This window comes from Poeciliopsis prolifica, unplaced genomic scaffold, assembly GCF_027474105.1.
Source record: "Poeciliopsis prolifica strain line A6 unplaced genomic scaffold, Auburn_PproV2 SCAFFOLD016, whole genome shotgun sequence".
In the NCBI taxonomy this organism is placed as follows: domain Eukaryota; kingdom Metazoa; phylum Chordata; class Actinopteri; order Cyprinodontiformes; family Poeciliidae; genus Poeciliopsis; species Poeciliopsis prolifica.
In genome coordinates this window covers 11,418,045-11,431,595 of record NW_026562391.1, presented here as the reverse complement: position 1 = coordinate 11,431,595, position 13,551 = coordinate 11,418,045, and the positions used below count along the sequence as shown (strand labels likewise).

The following is a 13,551-nucleotide window of genomic DNA, read 5'->3' as shown; positions in this document are numbered from 1 at the left end:
ATTTCAATTCCCCTGAAACAGTTTTAAATAACTTCTGTTGCAAGGGGATAGATAGATTAAAAGAAACAACCCAGAGGTCCATTTTCATAATTATGTTTTGGTGCCAAGCTCCACTGCTTGGCCAGCACTCCTGGGAGATGAGGGTGGGTGGAAGAGAGCGGTGGCAAAGCAGAGGAAAATCAATATTTCAGTTGAAAAAAAAGCTTAGCTGTGTTTTTGGGTGGGTGTGGAGAAGACCTGTGAGAGAGGCTGCTTGTCCCCTCCAACTACAGTACTAACTTCAACAAGTCAAAAAGGATTGTGACATTAGAAAGACACAGTAGTACCAAATTAAATAAAACATTTTGTCTTCATGTAGGGTCCTGTAACTCCTTTGTCACCCCCACTTACCATTAAATGTTCATAGCAAAGGGAGCCAAAACTAGTCTACTTATAAGCACAGCAAAGCAACGAGACACCCCAGCCAATACGAAGTGTGAACACTATAGTTGTCCTGCGCCTTGAGCAAAGTGAGTCAGCCATTTGTTCTCCTCTCCTTTCTCTCTTTAATGCACCGTCATTCACAGCCACGTGGACAAGATAATCCAATACCCAGGACTTTACACTGAAGCTGAACAGCAAAACACTCCTCTACACCATGTCCTGGCACATTATTTGATTTGTTTATATTGCTTTCAATTACCTATCTCTGTCCCTTGTTGAGCTCAATAAAATTTTATATTGTGGATATTTATCTCTAGGTGCCCATTCTTTCCTTCCCGGGTCTAGGCATTCAAATTTCGGTGTAAATATGAATCACATTCTCAAGTCTCTGCATATGTGGCCACATAAAAATCCCTTTGCTCCTTGACATTTATAAAGGAATGAATAAGCCTCCTACAAAACAGATTGCCACCGTCTCCTTTTGTATTACATCAGTTCCCTGTACTACTCCTCTTTGAAGTGTGTAGCTACATCTGTAGCCATGTGCACAGTGGTATGTGCTTGTCTGCGTTGTCATTCACCCCTGTGCTTGTTTCCAACCTAGCAAGCAGCACCGCTTCACATCCCCAGAAATTTACAGCAAATTATCATGTTTATCGAGAAGCCAGCCATGGTTTTAGCAGTAGTCAAACCTTAGCCGTGGCTCCAGAGAAACGACCACTGTAAATCACACTGTCAGAGTTTTATGCAAGCTCAGTCATGGTTGTCAAGGAGACTGTGATGTGATTTTGGTGGTCGTTTTCTGCTGCAGCCAACCACCGGTTTGATTGAAAATCATATAGCCTTTCAAAAAAGAAAAGTCAACACATGCCTCTGTTTTGGAAATTCAATAGAAAAAAAAAGATTCCTCTTTGATATTTTCAGCACTCTGGCAGTTAAAGGAAAAATTATAAATACTGCTAATACATCGTGCTGATAAAATTGCAAACATTCAATCAAATAGTTAGGCCAAGGGATGTGACATGGATATTTTTTTTCTGCAAGTTTTTGTTTGCATATGATTATCTGGAGCTAGCTGTAAGGAAATATACTGAAAGCATACATTTTTGATAAGCCTTATGAACTCAGTGGCAATGTCAGCTAGCGTTAGCCTAGCACTCAACCATGTCTCCTCAGGCAAAGATATACTTTTATTAAAAGCTGTATGTATCAAGTCATATCATTCTTTAGGAAGGATCCTCCTGTGTTCTTGTTTAAATGTCAGATATGAGTTTTTTTGTCATTTTTACTTTGCAAGTTCACATACTTCCATATAGTCTTCAGTTGTGCTTCATTAGTACTGCAGTTTAAGGGGAGATCAAAGAGAATTTCTACATGTTTATGTTTCTCTAGAAAATCCTAGATACTGTATCTGTGCACACATTTGACTCCATTGATCATAAAATGAAAAGCCTAAAACATTAATATGAAGTCTGAACTCAAAATCCTGATGTGATCACAAAGAGGACAGAAGCTTAACACTTAAGCGTTCTGTTAAAAGCAGTGAATAGACGACTTTAATAATCTAATCCACTGAGGAATAACTTTAAACACATTGCAAGGTAATTAACATGGAAGTCATCTGTGTGATAGAAAGTTATGGCATGTAACTAAGTATCAGTGTGTGGAAAATAGAGGGCTGTTTCATTTACATAACTGCTAGTGTGCTCCCATTGTGCATCTCCACCTCAGTTAAATGGTCCTGTTGTAAAGGGTTAGTCACAGGAGACCTGTACAATTGCTTGTGCTGACCTGGTAGGAGCTTTGTTAAGGAGTCATTGACCGTATAGAATCGGGTCATTGAACTACTATGTTGCCATCAACGGGTCATTGTGAGTGTCTTAACCTTGGGACATTACAATTTTGCATCAGAGAAAAACGCACAAAGGAGGACTTTTCTTGCAGTAATAAATAGAAGTTAGTGTTACTCCTCTGTGCTTCATTTTTACAGTTGTTCATGATACTGCCATGATGCCTCTCTGTGTAGTTTTTATTTATTTTATTTTTTTTTATGTGAAGAAGAGTTACAGTGACTAAAAAGTCTACATGCTCCAGGTAAAATCTCAGGTTTTTTAAATTTAACAAGTCAAGAGCAACATTTCAGAACTCTTTCCACCTTTATTCTATCTTAATCTGGGTGTACAAGTGTGCTTACCCTCAAATTAATATGTTGTCAAATTACTTTTTACTTTTATCACACCACTCTGACTAGGAGTCCATCAGCCTGGTGCACCCGCCCCCTCTGCCTTTGTCAGAGACAGAATTGTCCAATTCTGTCCAAATGGAAGGATTGGACAGATCTTCTCAATTGGACAGATTGCAAATATATTTCCTACGCACTGCACACCACAAAGCTTTACTGGGCGGTGCAGTGTTATAATTTTACCTTTAGACTATTAGATCCCTTAGATATATTGCAATATCTCTCCAAGCCACATATGCCAAGTAAAATGTCAGAAAAAAATCCACTATACGCACAAAACAATATTTGTTGTGGACCAGAGGGACTGTAATTTATGGCAGGTGTGTACTGACTTTTAGAATCGAGTTTTAATGTGATGTTTAACTCAGCAAGTTATCGATTACCTTTTTTTCTGCAGGTTATGGGTCACATGAACAGTGTCCTGAATTATTTATCTTTAAGAATATTTATAAGTAATATTTTTTGTATCAAAACACTTGGCATTTTCAAGTGAACTAGCTGCTTATTTTTGTTACCTGAGATTATAAAGAAAAATAAAGATTTATAAACTGAAAGTGGGGCATCATTGGCATTAGAGATTCATCTGACATTCTGTTTCAGGTGAAACCGTCAGCTTTCAACACTGAACCGGGGGGTAAGCTGCAGAGACTGTTCATGAAGGAGGGTCAGGCAGTACGATGAACCTGTCGCTCTGTAAACAGTCAGTTTGTAAACAGTGACTTAAGCTCATTTCCATGCCAACTTAAGAAGTGTAGAGAACCTCTAAGTGCATTAGAGTCACTTGCAATTTAGGTCCACTTTGTCTTTTAGCTGGTTATGTGTGGGTTGACAGAACAAGGTAGCAAGGGGAGAATTTAAACAGCAGTCTGTAATCATAGTGACTCACGCTTCGTGTTCTAGCCTCACAACTTGGATTTAGGTGGAACAGTTTTGCTGCTATGAATGATTCGGCTCAGAATATCACATGTAATATTATTTCACAATTTATTGTGCCACATTGATATCAAAGAGGCGTCACTCAAAGGTTTGCTCTTTTTTTTCAGCAAGTTTTTATGTTTTTTTTATAAAAGCGAAAACTTTAAATTAGAAAGGGTAATGTTTATCAGAGCACGTTTTAAGTGTGGAGTGAGCCCTTCAGCTAATATCAGGCTGAACATGGTTAGAAATCCATTGCCTTTGTTCTTGTTTTTTCACACTTTTCTTGTTTTAATATGCCAGAAGGTTTGGCATTGCTTTGATGTCGCAGCAAGCCCGGTGGGCATTCCTCCCGAGGCAATAAGCACTTCACTCTTTAATGGGGATTGATTTTCAAAGTTGTGGTTCACAGTCATTTACAGCAGGTCGTGAGCTCCCGCTGCCTGGCAATCCCTATGGACTTGAACCTTACACAACCTTGACTGCAAGTGTTACCTGATGTCATGCATCTCCACCTTCAGTCTCTTCCAGTCCATACAGTGAATGTACAGTTGTAGCCATTTGGAGCCAACAGAATGTGACTAAAACAAATGCTTGTGCTCCTGCAAGAGCTGGCACAACTATACAATGGAGTTCTTTCAAATTTTATCACATTAAAGCCACCAACTTCATTTTGTTGCTAGGCCAACTCAAACTTCTAATTTTGGCAGTTTTCATGTTTTTAATAAACATATCTTATATAAGTCTGCCATTCTTTCTGTTCCTCCCACTGAGGCAATAGTTTGTTAAATTACCTTTCACTACAATTACAGGAACAATTATATTATTGGGTATCTTCCGAGTTTGCACATGTATAGTCTTCAGCATTGGCACCATTTCTTTGCTAAGTAGCTCAACCTCAAGAAAATACATCCTGGTAGCTTTCACAACAATGTTTCATGAGATGATGGCATGCTCAGGGTAATGTCAACTTTCCCCTTGACATAGTGTTGTGAATGTGGTCTCATCTCACCAGTACACATGCTTTCATATTTGCTTTTTCCATCATTTGTAACAGATTGAAAAGATGACTTCTTGTATTTAACCTTCATCAATAGTTTTCTTCTAGTCCTGGTTGCATTAATTCTCCCCCTATTGGCATAGGTTTACATCTATCCTTTAGTAGATTTGTAGTTGTGCCCTGTAGTTGATTCCCTTAGTCTCCATGATGTTATTTGCTCTCTAACGTTCTCAATCAGAACATTAGTTCAGATTGAGCTTTACAAAACATCTGCATTTATTCTGAAAAGGACTTACAAATAGGTGAATCTAATGACTAAACGCATTGTTTTCATTATTCTGGATGCCAATGTAAAGAAAGCTCATTTTGTAATAATATCGAGAACCCTCAATGCTTCTTGTTTCACTTCCCCACAATGCATTCCTTAGATTTAGTTCAAAGGATCTTGTCATTATTGCATGGCAGTTATTACAGTTATTACTTGCAATATTTGTTTCTACATCCTGCAAACTGTATTCTGCTATTTAGGTGTTCTGCTAAGAGACAGTAAAGAAGCTCTTGCCGTATTCAGTGAAAAATGAGTAAAACACTGCATTTTATATCCCTTCACAAACAGCTTCCCAGTAACAAGTTGAGAGTACAGATAATAGTTTTAACATACATACATTAACCATCTATGTCCTCTTCAGTAAATTTTTCTTATATGTGTTTTTAGAGTCGAAGTTCTACTTCCTGCTTTCCTCTCCGACAAACTGTTGAACCTGGAACCTTGGCTAACACCAGCATTTGGATTAGTTTCATTTCTAAATGTTCTCTAGTGTAACTGCTGGAAATGGCTGCAGAGTTGATGCTTTGAAGGGAGGTACTTGAATTATTGAAATTACTTTGAGGTCATCCGATTGTGAGCTTTGCTTCTTGTGAAGCAAGAACAAGACAGACCACTTTAAGCTGTTACTCGACGTCTTACCATCATATTTGCCTCCAAATGACACATAAGAAGCCCAATTTAACCACGCCCCAGCTGGAGTAATGAAAAAAGCTGACATTGTCTGAGCGTCTTCCAGTTACTCGGCTCCATTTCAGTGATTTAAATGACTAACGTAAGAATACTCTTCTCTCTCCATGTGCCATGGAAACCGTCATCAAATTAGAATTGAAGTGATTATCTGCAGCAGAGTTAAAGGACAGAATCGATAGTTCTTTGTTCTTGGCTAAAATGAAGAATGGCCATTCAGCAGGGATCTCTCTCTGTTCCTCCTTTTCTCACACTCACACAAACACGCATACACACTCTTCCATCTGCCTCTTTGAATTTCTTATTCGGCTCTAGTATCTTTGACCATATCAGCATTAGTCTTGCAGGGTGTACTCTCAGACCTTCCGTCTTGGTTTTTCTCACTCTTGTCAGAAAGAAAAAAAACCCAAAGGAGAAGTGCTTCCTTAGATGATTGCAATTAGTAGTTTGGACTAGATTTTGCATCTTTGGCCCCAGCCTTGCACTCTGTGTTAGGTAACAGGGAGTGGGAGTGGGCCTGTTGGGCATGGTTCCAGCATCCAGAGAGCCCTTTGCCCCTTTTGCCTCCTGAGATGCAACAGCAGTCAGAGGGCTGAGCAGAGCTGGAGACAGGAAAGCATGTTAAAAGGATAAAGTCAGAGAAGAAAGATGTGATTTCTGCTGGTTAAGTGGAGCTGTTGTATTCTAATTGAATCAGCGATGGATGTGAATTTGCATAGAATTTTTATTTTTTTATTTTTGGATGCCTGCTTCTTAATGGAAGTGCAAGAGAATGAAACATAAACACCATTTCAAAGGAAATATTAATTGTGATTTCAGGATACTTGTTCAAGAGTTACACCAAGTTTCATGAGAACAAAAATAATTGCATCACAAACAGAAATGTGTTTATTCATCATTAAAGATGTAATACTTAGCAAAAAGAGATAAAGATATAATATTTGCTCATAAAATATAAATTTTTGGGCAAAAGAAGAATATTATTTCTATGAGATACCAGGAAAAACACCAAAACGACAGAAGCTCTAGCAGTTCTTTAGTGGATAACAATTTTGAGTATCCACAAAATTTTTCCTGATTTCAAATGCACTTTGGAAAGACAAGAAAAAATATTTAAAAATCTTATGTCCACAATAATATCATCAACAACATTTAAGTTGAAAAATATGCTTTTCATGCTTCTCAAAGAAATCCAATGCAAACATCCACTCACATTTATGGGGCGCCAACTCACAATCACACACTTCCACTCTGTCACTAACGCCACTTTAAGCACATGCACATCCATGCACACGCACGCACACACACACACACCTGCATGCACACCATGCTTCACATAAAGAACTGTAATCCATCAATGTGCTCATTGCTGTCACGGGTAAAGAGACAGAGCTCTAAGCAAGAGTCCTCTAAAACAAATTTGATTTACCTCACTTTCTCTCAAACAGTGACATGAGCGCTAGAAGTGCTAATGCAGACTGGCACCTTTCGCTGCCAACAGGCACACGTCTGTTCAGCTCAGTCTCAAAGCCCGAAGGTTCATGCTGAAATCTGATTTGTTTGGGAATGAGATTTGGGTTTTGAAGGGTTTTAAAACTATTAAAATTAGCTATGAGCTGCAATGAGGGTGCAGAGAAATTTAATAACTCCACGAGGAAAACGAGCTTTGTGCACGTGTGTTTGTTGTGTTTCATAAAAAGTGAATGATTCAGATGTGCTGATTTTAAATATTCCATTTTACACCTCTGACATACTTTGCAAATTTAGCCAACCGGCTCTTTATACTATTTTGTATCCAGAGTCCATAATACACTTTCTTTAGATTCTCTGAAACTCATTTAATCAATTTAGAGCAAGTGAACTGTTAAATACTGTTTAGTTAATGCACCAAAATTAATTTTAAGGAATTGAAATATTAACGCATGTAAGCTGACATGTATTTTCAGCAAATCAACAGTCTGATGGAAAATATTTTATCTGTGAACTTCTTTGAGATAAAGAATTTTTTTTTGTTGTTGTTGTTCATAAAACCCAATAAGCACCTTAATTATAAAATTAGGCAGCCTGTCTGCTCTAACAAAACTCCTCAATTATTTAGATATGGTTTCTTATCATCATAGCAGTGTTAGAAATGTTATCTTAATGACTTCTGGTTTCACTGTTCATGTTCCCTGAATCAAGTCATTTTAGACTAAGATCAAGTCATTTTAGACTAAGAAAAAATCTGTTATTTCTTTGCAACTTGTTCAAATGTTTTCTTCTTTCTTATAATTTTCCTGTACAAAGGAAAAAATCCAAAATTTGTTTGTTTTTACAGTCATCAGTCAATGTGTACAGCAATAATGTAGAAAGATCAGAAATTAAACAATGACTCTTGTAAACTGTGTGTCATGAAGTTGTTTCGGGTATGTAAATGCAAATTGGCTCACAACTTTTCTAAATAAGGGAACTAAACCGATTGTATCAGATCATTGACTTTCAGCATTCACTCTTCCTGGATGAGCATGTGGCAATAGTTGTCAGTCCCTTGATATGTGTTGGTGAAGTTACAGCAATTCTTTCTACTGAGCATGTATGTAGCAAAAGAAAAACTTCTCCTTAACAGATTGAGACCTCCAGTAGAACCTGGCTTGGTATGAACAGCCATCTGGCATGACCCACTGGGGTTTGAGAATACAGAGCATGTATGCACACACAGAGAGAGAATCACAGTTCAGAAGTAGTTTTTATGAAACAGAAAAATTAAAAGTTAATGGAGGTAATATGTTTTTTCATGGCTTCGTTGATGAGAGAAATAGAGTTATACAGATGAGGTCTGAGACAGTTTTCTATAGGTTAGAAGAGACCACAGACAATTTAGCACAGTAAAAGCTCATCCAATTGCAGTGTTTTAGAGAGAGATATGGTTAACCAGTGAAAGACAAGACAGGTGTATCATCTATATGTTTTTGGCAGCAGTAGCTCAGCCAATCCCCGACTCCAGGAAGGACTCACAGATAAATAGAAGACCAAACTAGATGTAGCTTCTAAGAAGAGAAAAAAGCAGAGCATGTTAAGTTAAATGATTAAATAACAGCATTAAGGAGGGGAGTGTTGCTGAGTAAGGTGGAAAGAGGGTCAGTTTGTCTCCAAGGACCCTAAACCTTAAAGAGCATAACCACAGAGATATTTCAGGATAACCTAAGTCACTCTTAACCAGAACTTAATCAAAAATGAAAGTTTAAAGCCTAGTCTTTAAAGTAGACACAGACTAATACTGGGGTCTGGTTTCACAGGAGAATCCTAAAAACTAAAGCACAACTCTATCATTTGTCGAAACTCTCAGAACCACCAGTAAACCTGCAGTCTGAGAGCAATGCTCTGTTACTGCTATAAACATCTGGTGTTTTTTACTTTGCCTATACTTGTCATTTGTTTTCCAGTTTCAATTTTAAGCTTAATTAGAGTAGCTGATGTTTCCAGGTTCATTTTAATGTAACCATGTCTATTTTTTTCTTGCTTGCTTTATTCAGGTGGCCAACTTGGCTTGCTCCATCTCCAACAATGAAGAGGGTGTGAAGTTGGTACGGATGGCAGCCACCCAAATTGACAGCCTATGTCCACAGGTAAATGTTGGAAAAATAGTTTAAATGCAAGCTGGATACAGAGGGTGGCCAATATATTTAGGGGGTTTTTATCTCAAAAGATTAGCTTTGGATAGTTTATTTTTATATGAACTGGAACAACTTGAAATTGCAAAAAAAAAGTCATAATATGCAGAAATCAACAAATTTCTATGAGTATTGAATTGAAAGAGCACCATTTCTCAGAATGCAGACAAACAATGATGTTAAAACTAGTCCATTATTTCCTAGTTTTAGGGTAATCCTTTTCACAGGGGACACAATGCAGAATGAAAAGTGGAAATAGAGAAGAAAAGCTGAAGTTAAGATTCAGACTTTAATGTTCATTTTCCGCTATGTACACCCTCTATAACCCACTAACTCTGAAAACTTGGGAAAGAATTTTCTCCTGATACCCCTTGGACACGCTCAACAGAGACGGATTAAAAAACATAATCGACTCAGACTTTGTGACTGGGGAAAGAGGAACAAAGAGGAAGTGGAACAAAGAGTGATTTTTTTTTCCCCCTCATCTTTTCTGAGTCAGTTTAGCCCAAGTTTCTTATTCTTCTACATATAGCACCGTCTTAAACTCAGCTGCTGCCACATCCGAGAGAAAATGTTTACATTAAAATAAATTGAAACAAAAGGTATACAGAAGAGCACTAAACAAAAAAATCAACAGCTTTGCTAGTTAAATACTGACTCTTAATTATTTTATCATTATTGAATTTCTCTGCAGTTTTTTAGTGACAGTGTTAATAGAGACAAGTGCTGCAAATTAGGTCATAGTATTAGTTCTTTAAGCTTTTCCCTTTGTCTGTTAAAATTGTCTTAGACTTTACAGAAGTAACCAATTCTGACAATTTACTGTGTGGTATTCAAGAAAACTGCGGTTGCCTGGGGCTACCAAGGTAAACCAAACAAAGACTATTTGGAAGATTTTGAAGATTTGGTGGAACTAAAAAAAGTTAATTATATCAATTTGAGTGAAAAACGTACGATTTAATTCTGACAACGAATCTTCAAATCAAGTCAGTTGTCAGTCCCATTTTAAATGAACACATTGCATCTCCTATTTCTCTTGAATATAGCATCATTCTCTCCGCATTTTGAATAATAATTATATTGGATTGAGGTGTTGGAGACAAAGGTTTTAGTTTTGGGTGAAGGACTCAGGCTTTGAGCCAATATAAAAGGCAGAGGAGTTCACAGAGATTTGTAACAAACTTCAGTGGCTTGCTCTGGTTAGAATGCCAGGAAGGAATCTCGTCTCTTAGAGCAAAAGTCCATAGTCTCCTCCCTACTCCCACCTGCATCTACCACTGAAGCCCCAGCAGTTTCAGACCTAAGGCATGAGTGGGAGGATTCAAGGCTATGTCTCGAAATTGTCAAAGAAAATCACTTTTAAACAGTAAATACCATGTAGGCAGTTGTTTTCTGTGGCACAAGATGGCCTTGCATATGGGCTGCAGCCCATTTGCAAGGCTCTTTGTACCAAACTCATTTCCTCAGATTGACATGGCAGTGTCAGATCTGATTATTTTGTTATCTAAATTTCTACTACTTAATTCTGATATAACTTTAGATTTTTCTAACATGAAAATTAAGTGTTGTTGAATATTGCTGAATGTCAGGTTTGAGTGCATGCTGTAAGTGGCATGACAGCTTCAGTGTGATTAAATTTGTTTAGTCATTCTAATCTTTTTTAGAATAAAAAAGATTAGTGTTTTAGGTAGCACAAGATTATAGCAATACTATAAAATTTGGAAAAGTTTAGGATTTTCAATGAATGAATGACTGCATTTAAAAGTGGTACAATACATGACAACATTCATTGTTATTTATTTTAGAGCACTGAGAACCTTTCCGTCATTTGCTTACGTATTACTCTTTATTTTACCTCATATTTAAGGCCAGACCAGATTTTACCTTGCACAATGTTTTTTTTTTTTTAAACATACAATTTAAATCAAAGACACGAAAGAATATCCCTTTAACTTGATATAGTCCCACTAAATCCAGTACAGTAACTAGAGTATTGACTTCAATCTGAAGATGAAAACAATTCTCAGTAAATCTTCTATAAATATACAATGCTGTCATTCATGCTGTCAGTGCCCCATCTTTCCACACAGGTTTAGAAAACATTAAAAAAGACAGTTTGCTTAAAAAAAATAGAAATCCTATTGAATATATGAATTTTTACGTGTCGAGGCTTAAAATCTATTTTGTACAAAATTGTATTCTAACCTTCATCTGAATCTTTTGAGCCATGATTATCCTAGATTATACTTTTAAGCCACTAACTTTGGGTTTATTCAGATGGCTGACCTGCTTTTGCCTTTACCTATAATTTACAAGTCATAGAGATGCAACTGTGACACTTCGGGCTCACATACTTAAATCGAAGTTGGCTAAGACATCTATTTAGAGTCTGGGAGAGCAAAAAATGTTGCAAGACTTAGCTCCGTATTTCAGTTCAAGATTTTCCAATTTAACAGAGCTGAATATACTGCAACAATACATGTTGAGGCTGTAGGAGCGGTGCTGTTTTGTTTTTATTTTTTAACATACATGTCCAACCTTCTCACAAATTCCACACTATCAACTTTTAAGGGTTATTTTGTTCTTAAATAATGGACTGTGGATTGTGAGTTGCAAATGGAGCACTGCAGGATTATTATTTATGGTGTTTCTTATAATAAAAGGTTTTTAAAAATAAAAAGTATGTATTTTTATTGCCACATTAAGACATGTCCTGAATCAGAGAGAACTAGTAATGTACACATGGTGTTTTATTTTCACCATATGAATGCATGTGGAATGCACTGTAACATGATTTGTCTTCTTTTCCAGGTTATAAATGCTGCGCTCACTCTGGCCGCGCGGCCCCAAAGCAAGGTGGCCCAGGACAACATGGACGTGTTCAAGGACCAGTGGGAGAAGCAAGTACGCATTCTGACTGAAGCAGTGGATGACATTACATCTGTAGACGACTTTCTCTCTGTGTCAGGTAAAGAGTGGCAAGTATTATTTCCCGATTGTTGTGTGGAGTTTATTAAGATTTAAAAAATCTAGCCATTTTCAAGACCTTACTCATCATGAAATAGACTCAACAAGCCAGACATTCTTTACTTACTTGAACATAAACCAAAAATAAATACATTTAGATCGGAGGGGTTGCTTTAACCAAATATTTTTTTGTCTTTGACTGGCTTAACAAAAAATTATGGACAAATCTGAAGGCTTTCTGTCATTTTCACTTGATGAGTTTGTGCATACGTGCATACACGATACATCACGGAAGAAACTAAGTTAATCCAAAAGAATGTTCCTGTCCGATCATCATATGTCACCTGGACATCGTATTCAAAGCGTTTCGCTGTCCAGGACCTTACAGAACATTTTAGAGTTATGGGCCAGAGACCGGTGCAGCTGAACTTGTGGTGCAGAATTTGTGCATGTGGAGAAATTCCTGTGGAGAAAAAGTTACATATTTTCATCTGCTTAATGTGAGACAGCACAGTGTGGATTCCCTGTTCAGTTTGTTGGACTGAATATTTCTTAAGCTGAGTGAAGGTTACATATAATTGAAAATGTCATTTTGAAAATTAAATTAAGATGTAAAGAAATGCATTATTACTATTTTTTACCTGACCTGTCAAAATCACAGACAAGAAAAGAGTGTAGAGTAACTCCTAGTCAGGAAAGAGCACATTTAGAATAAAAGTTATATATATATAAAAATGTAAAGAATTTTGTGGGACAACATCAGATGTCTATAGCTTATTATTTGTGTGTTGGGATGAAAGGTTTAAAATATTTATAGCTTTACTGCCTCATTTAATTGTTTTCACATGAGGGAAACATTTAAACTTTGACTAATTAAAAGAGGAACAGCGTATAACACAGTAATACGTGTCATAATTTCATGTAATGTATGGTAATCTTGATCTCAGACAGTATTTGTGTTTCTAAGGAGGAAAAAAAAGAAGGTATGGTCTCTTTTGTTTGATTCAAACCAATTTAATTCTTTCTCTTCAGAGAACCACATCCTTGAGGACGTCAACAAATGTGTAATTGCCCTGCAAGAGGGAGATGTGGACACTCTCGACCGAACTGCTGGAGCCATTCGTGGACGAGCTGCCCGTGTGGTCCACATCATTAACGCTGAGATGGAAAACTACGAACCTGGGGTCTACACTGAGCGCGTGCTGGAGTCCATCAAGCTCCTGTCAGAAACTGGTTAGTCCACACCAGAGGTGTAGCATAAGAAGCTATAATTGAACATATTATTTTCACACTCCATCATAATCATGTCCTATAAATGCATATTTTACCATGTATCATT

The 13,551-nt window shown here is 37.2% G+C and overlaps 1 protein-coding gene across 1 annotated transcript in view; it reads left to right on the top strand.

The window, feature by feature from the left end:
* Nucleotides 1-13,551, top strand: part of ctnna2 (catenin (cadherin-associated protein), alpha 2) — a 287,097-nt gene that overhangs the window by 228,189 nt on the left and 45,357 nt on the right. The window contains exons 10-12 of the mRNA XM_055040841.1: nucleotides 9,108-9,200; nucleotides 12,057-12,213; nucleotides 13,245-13,445. Coding sequence (XP_054896816.1) covers nucleotides 9,108-9,200; nucleotides 12,057-12,213; nucleotides 13,245-13,445 — 451 coding nt within the window. The remainder of the gene's footprint in view (nucleotides 1-9,107; nucleotides 9,201-12,056; nucleotides 12,214-13,244; nucleotides 13,446-13,551) is intronic.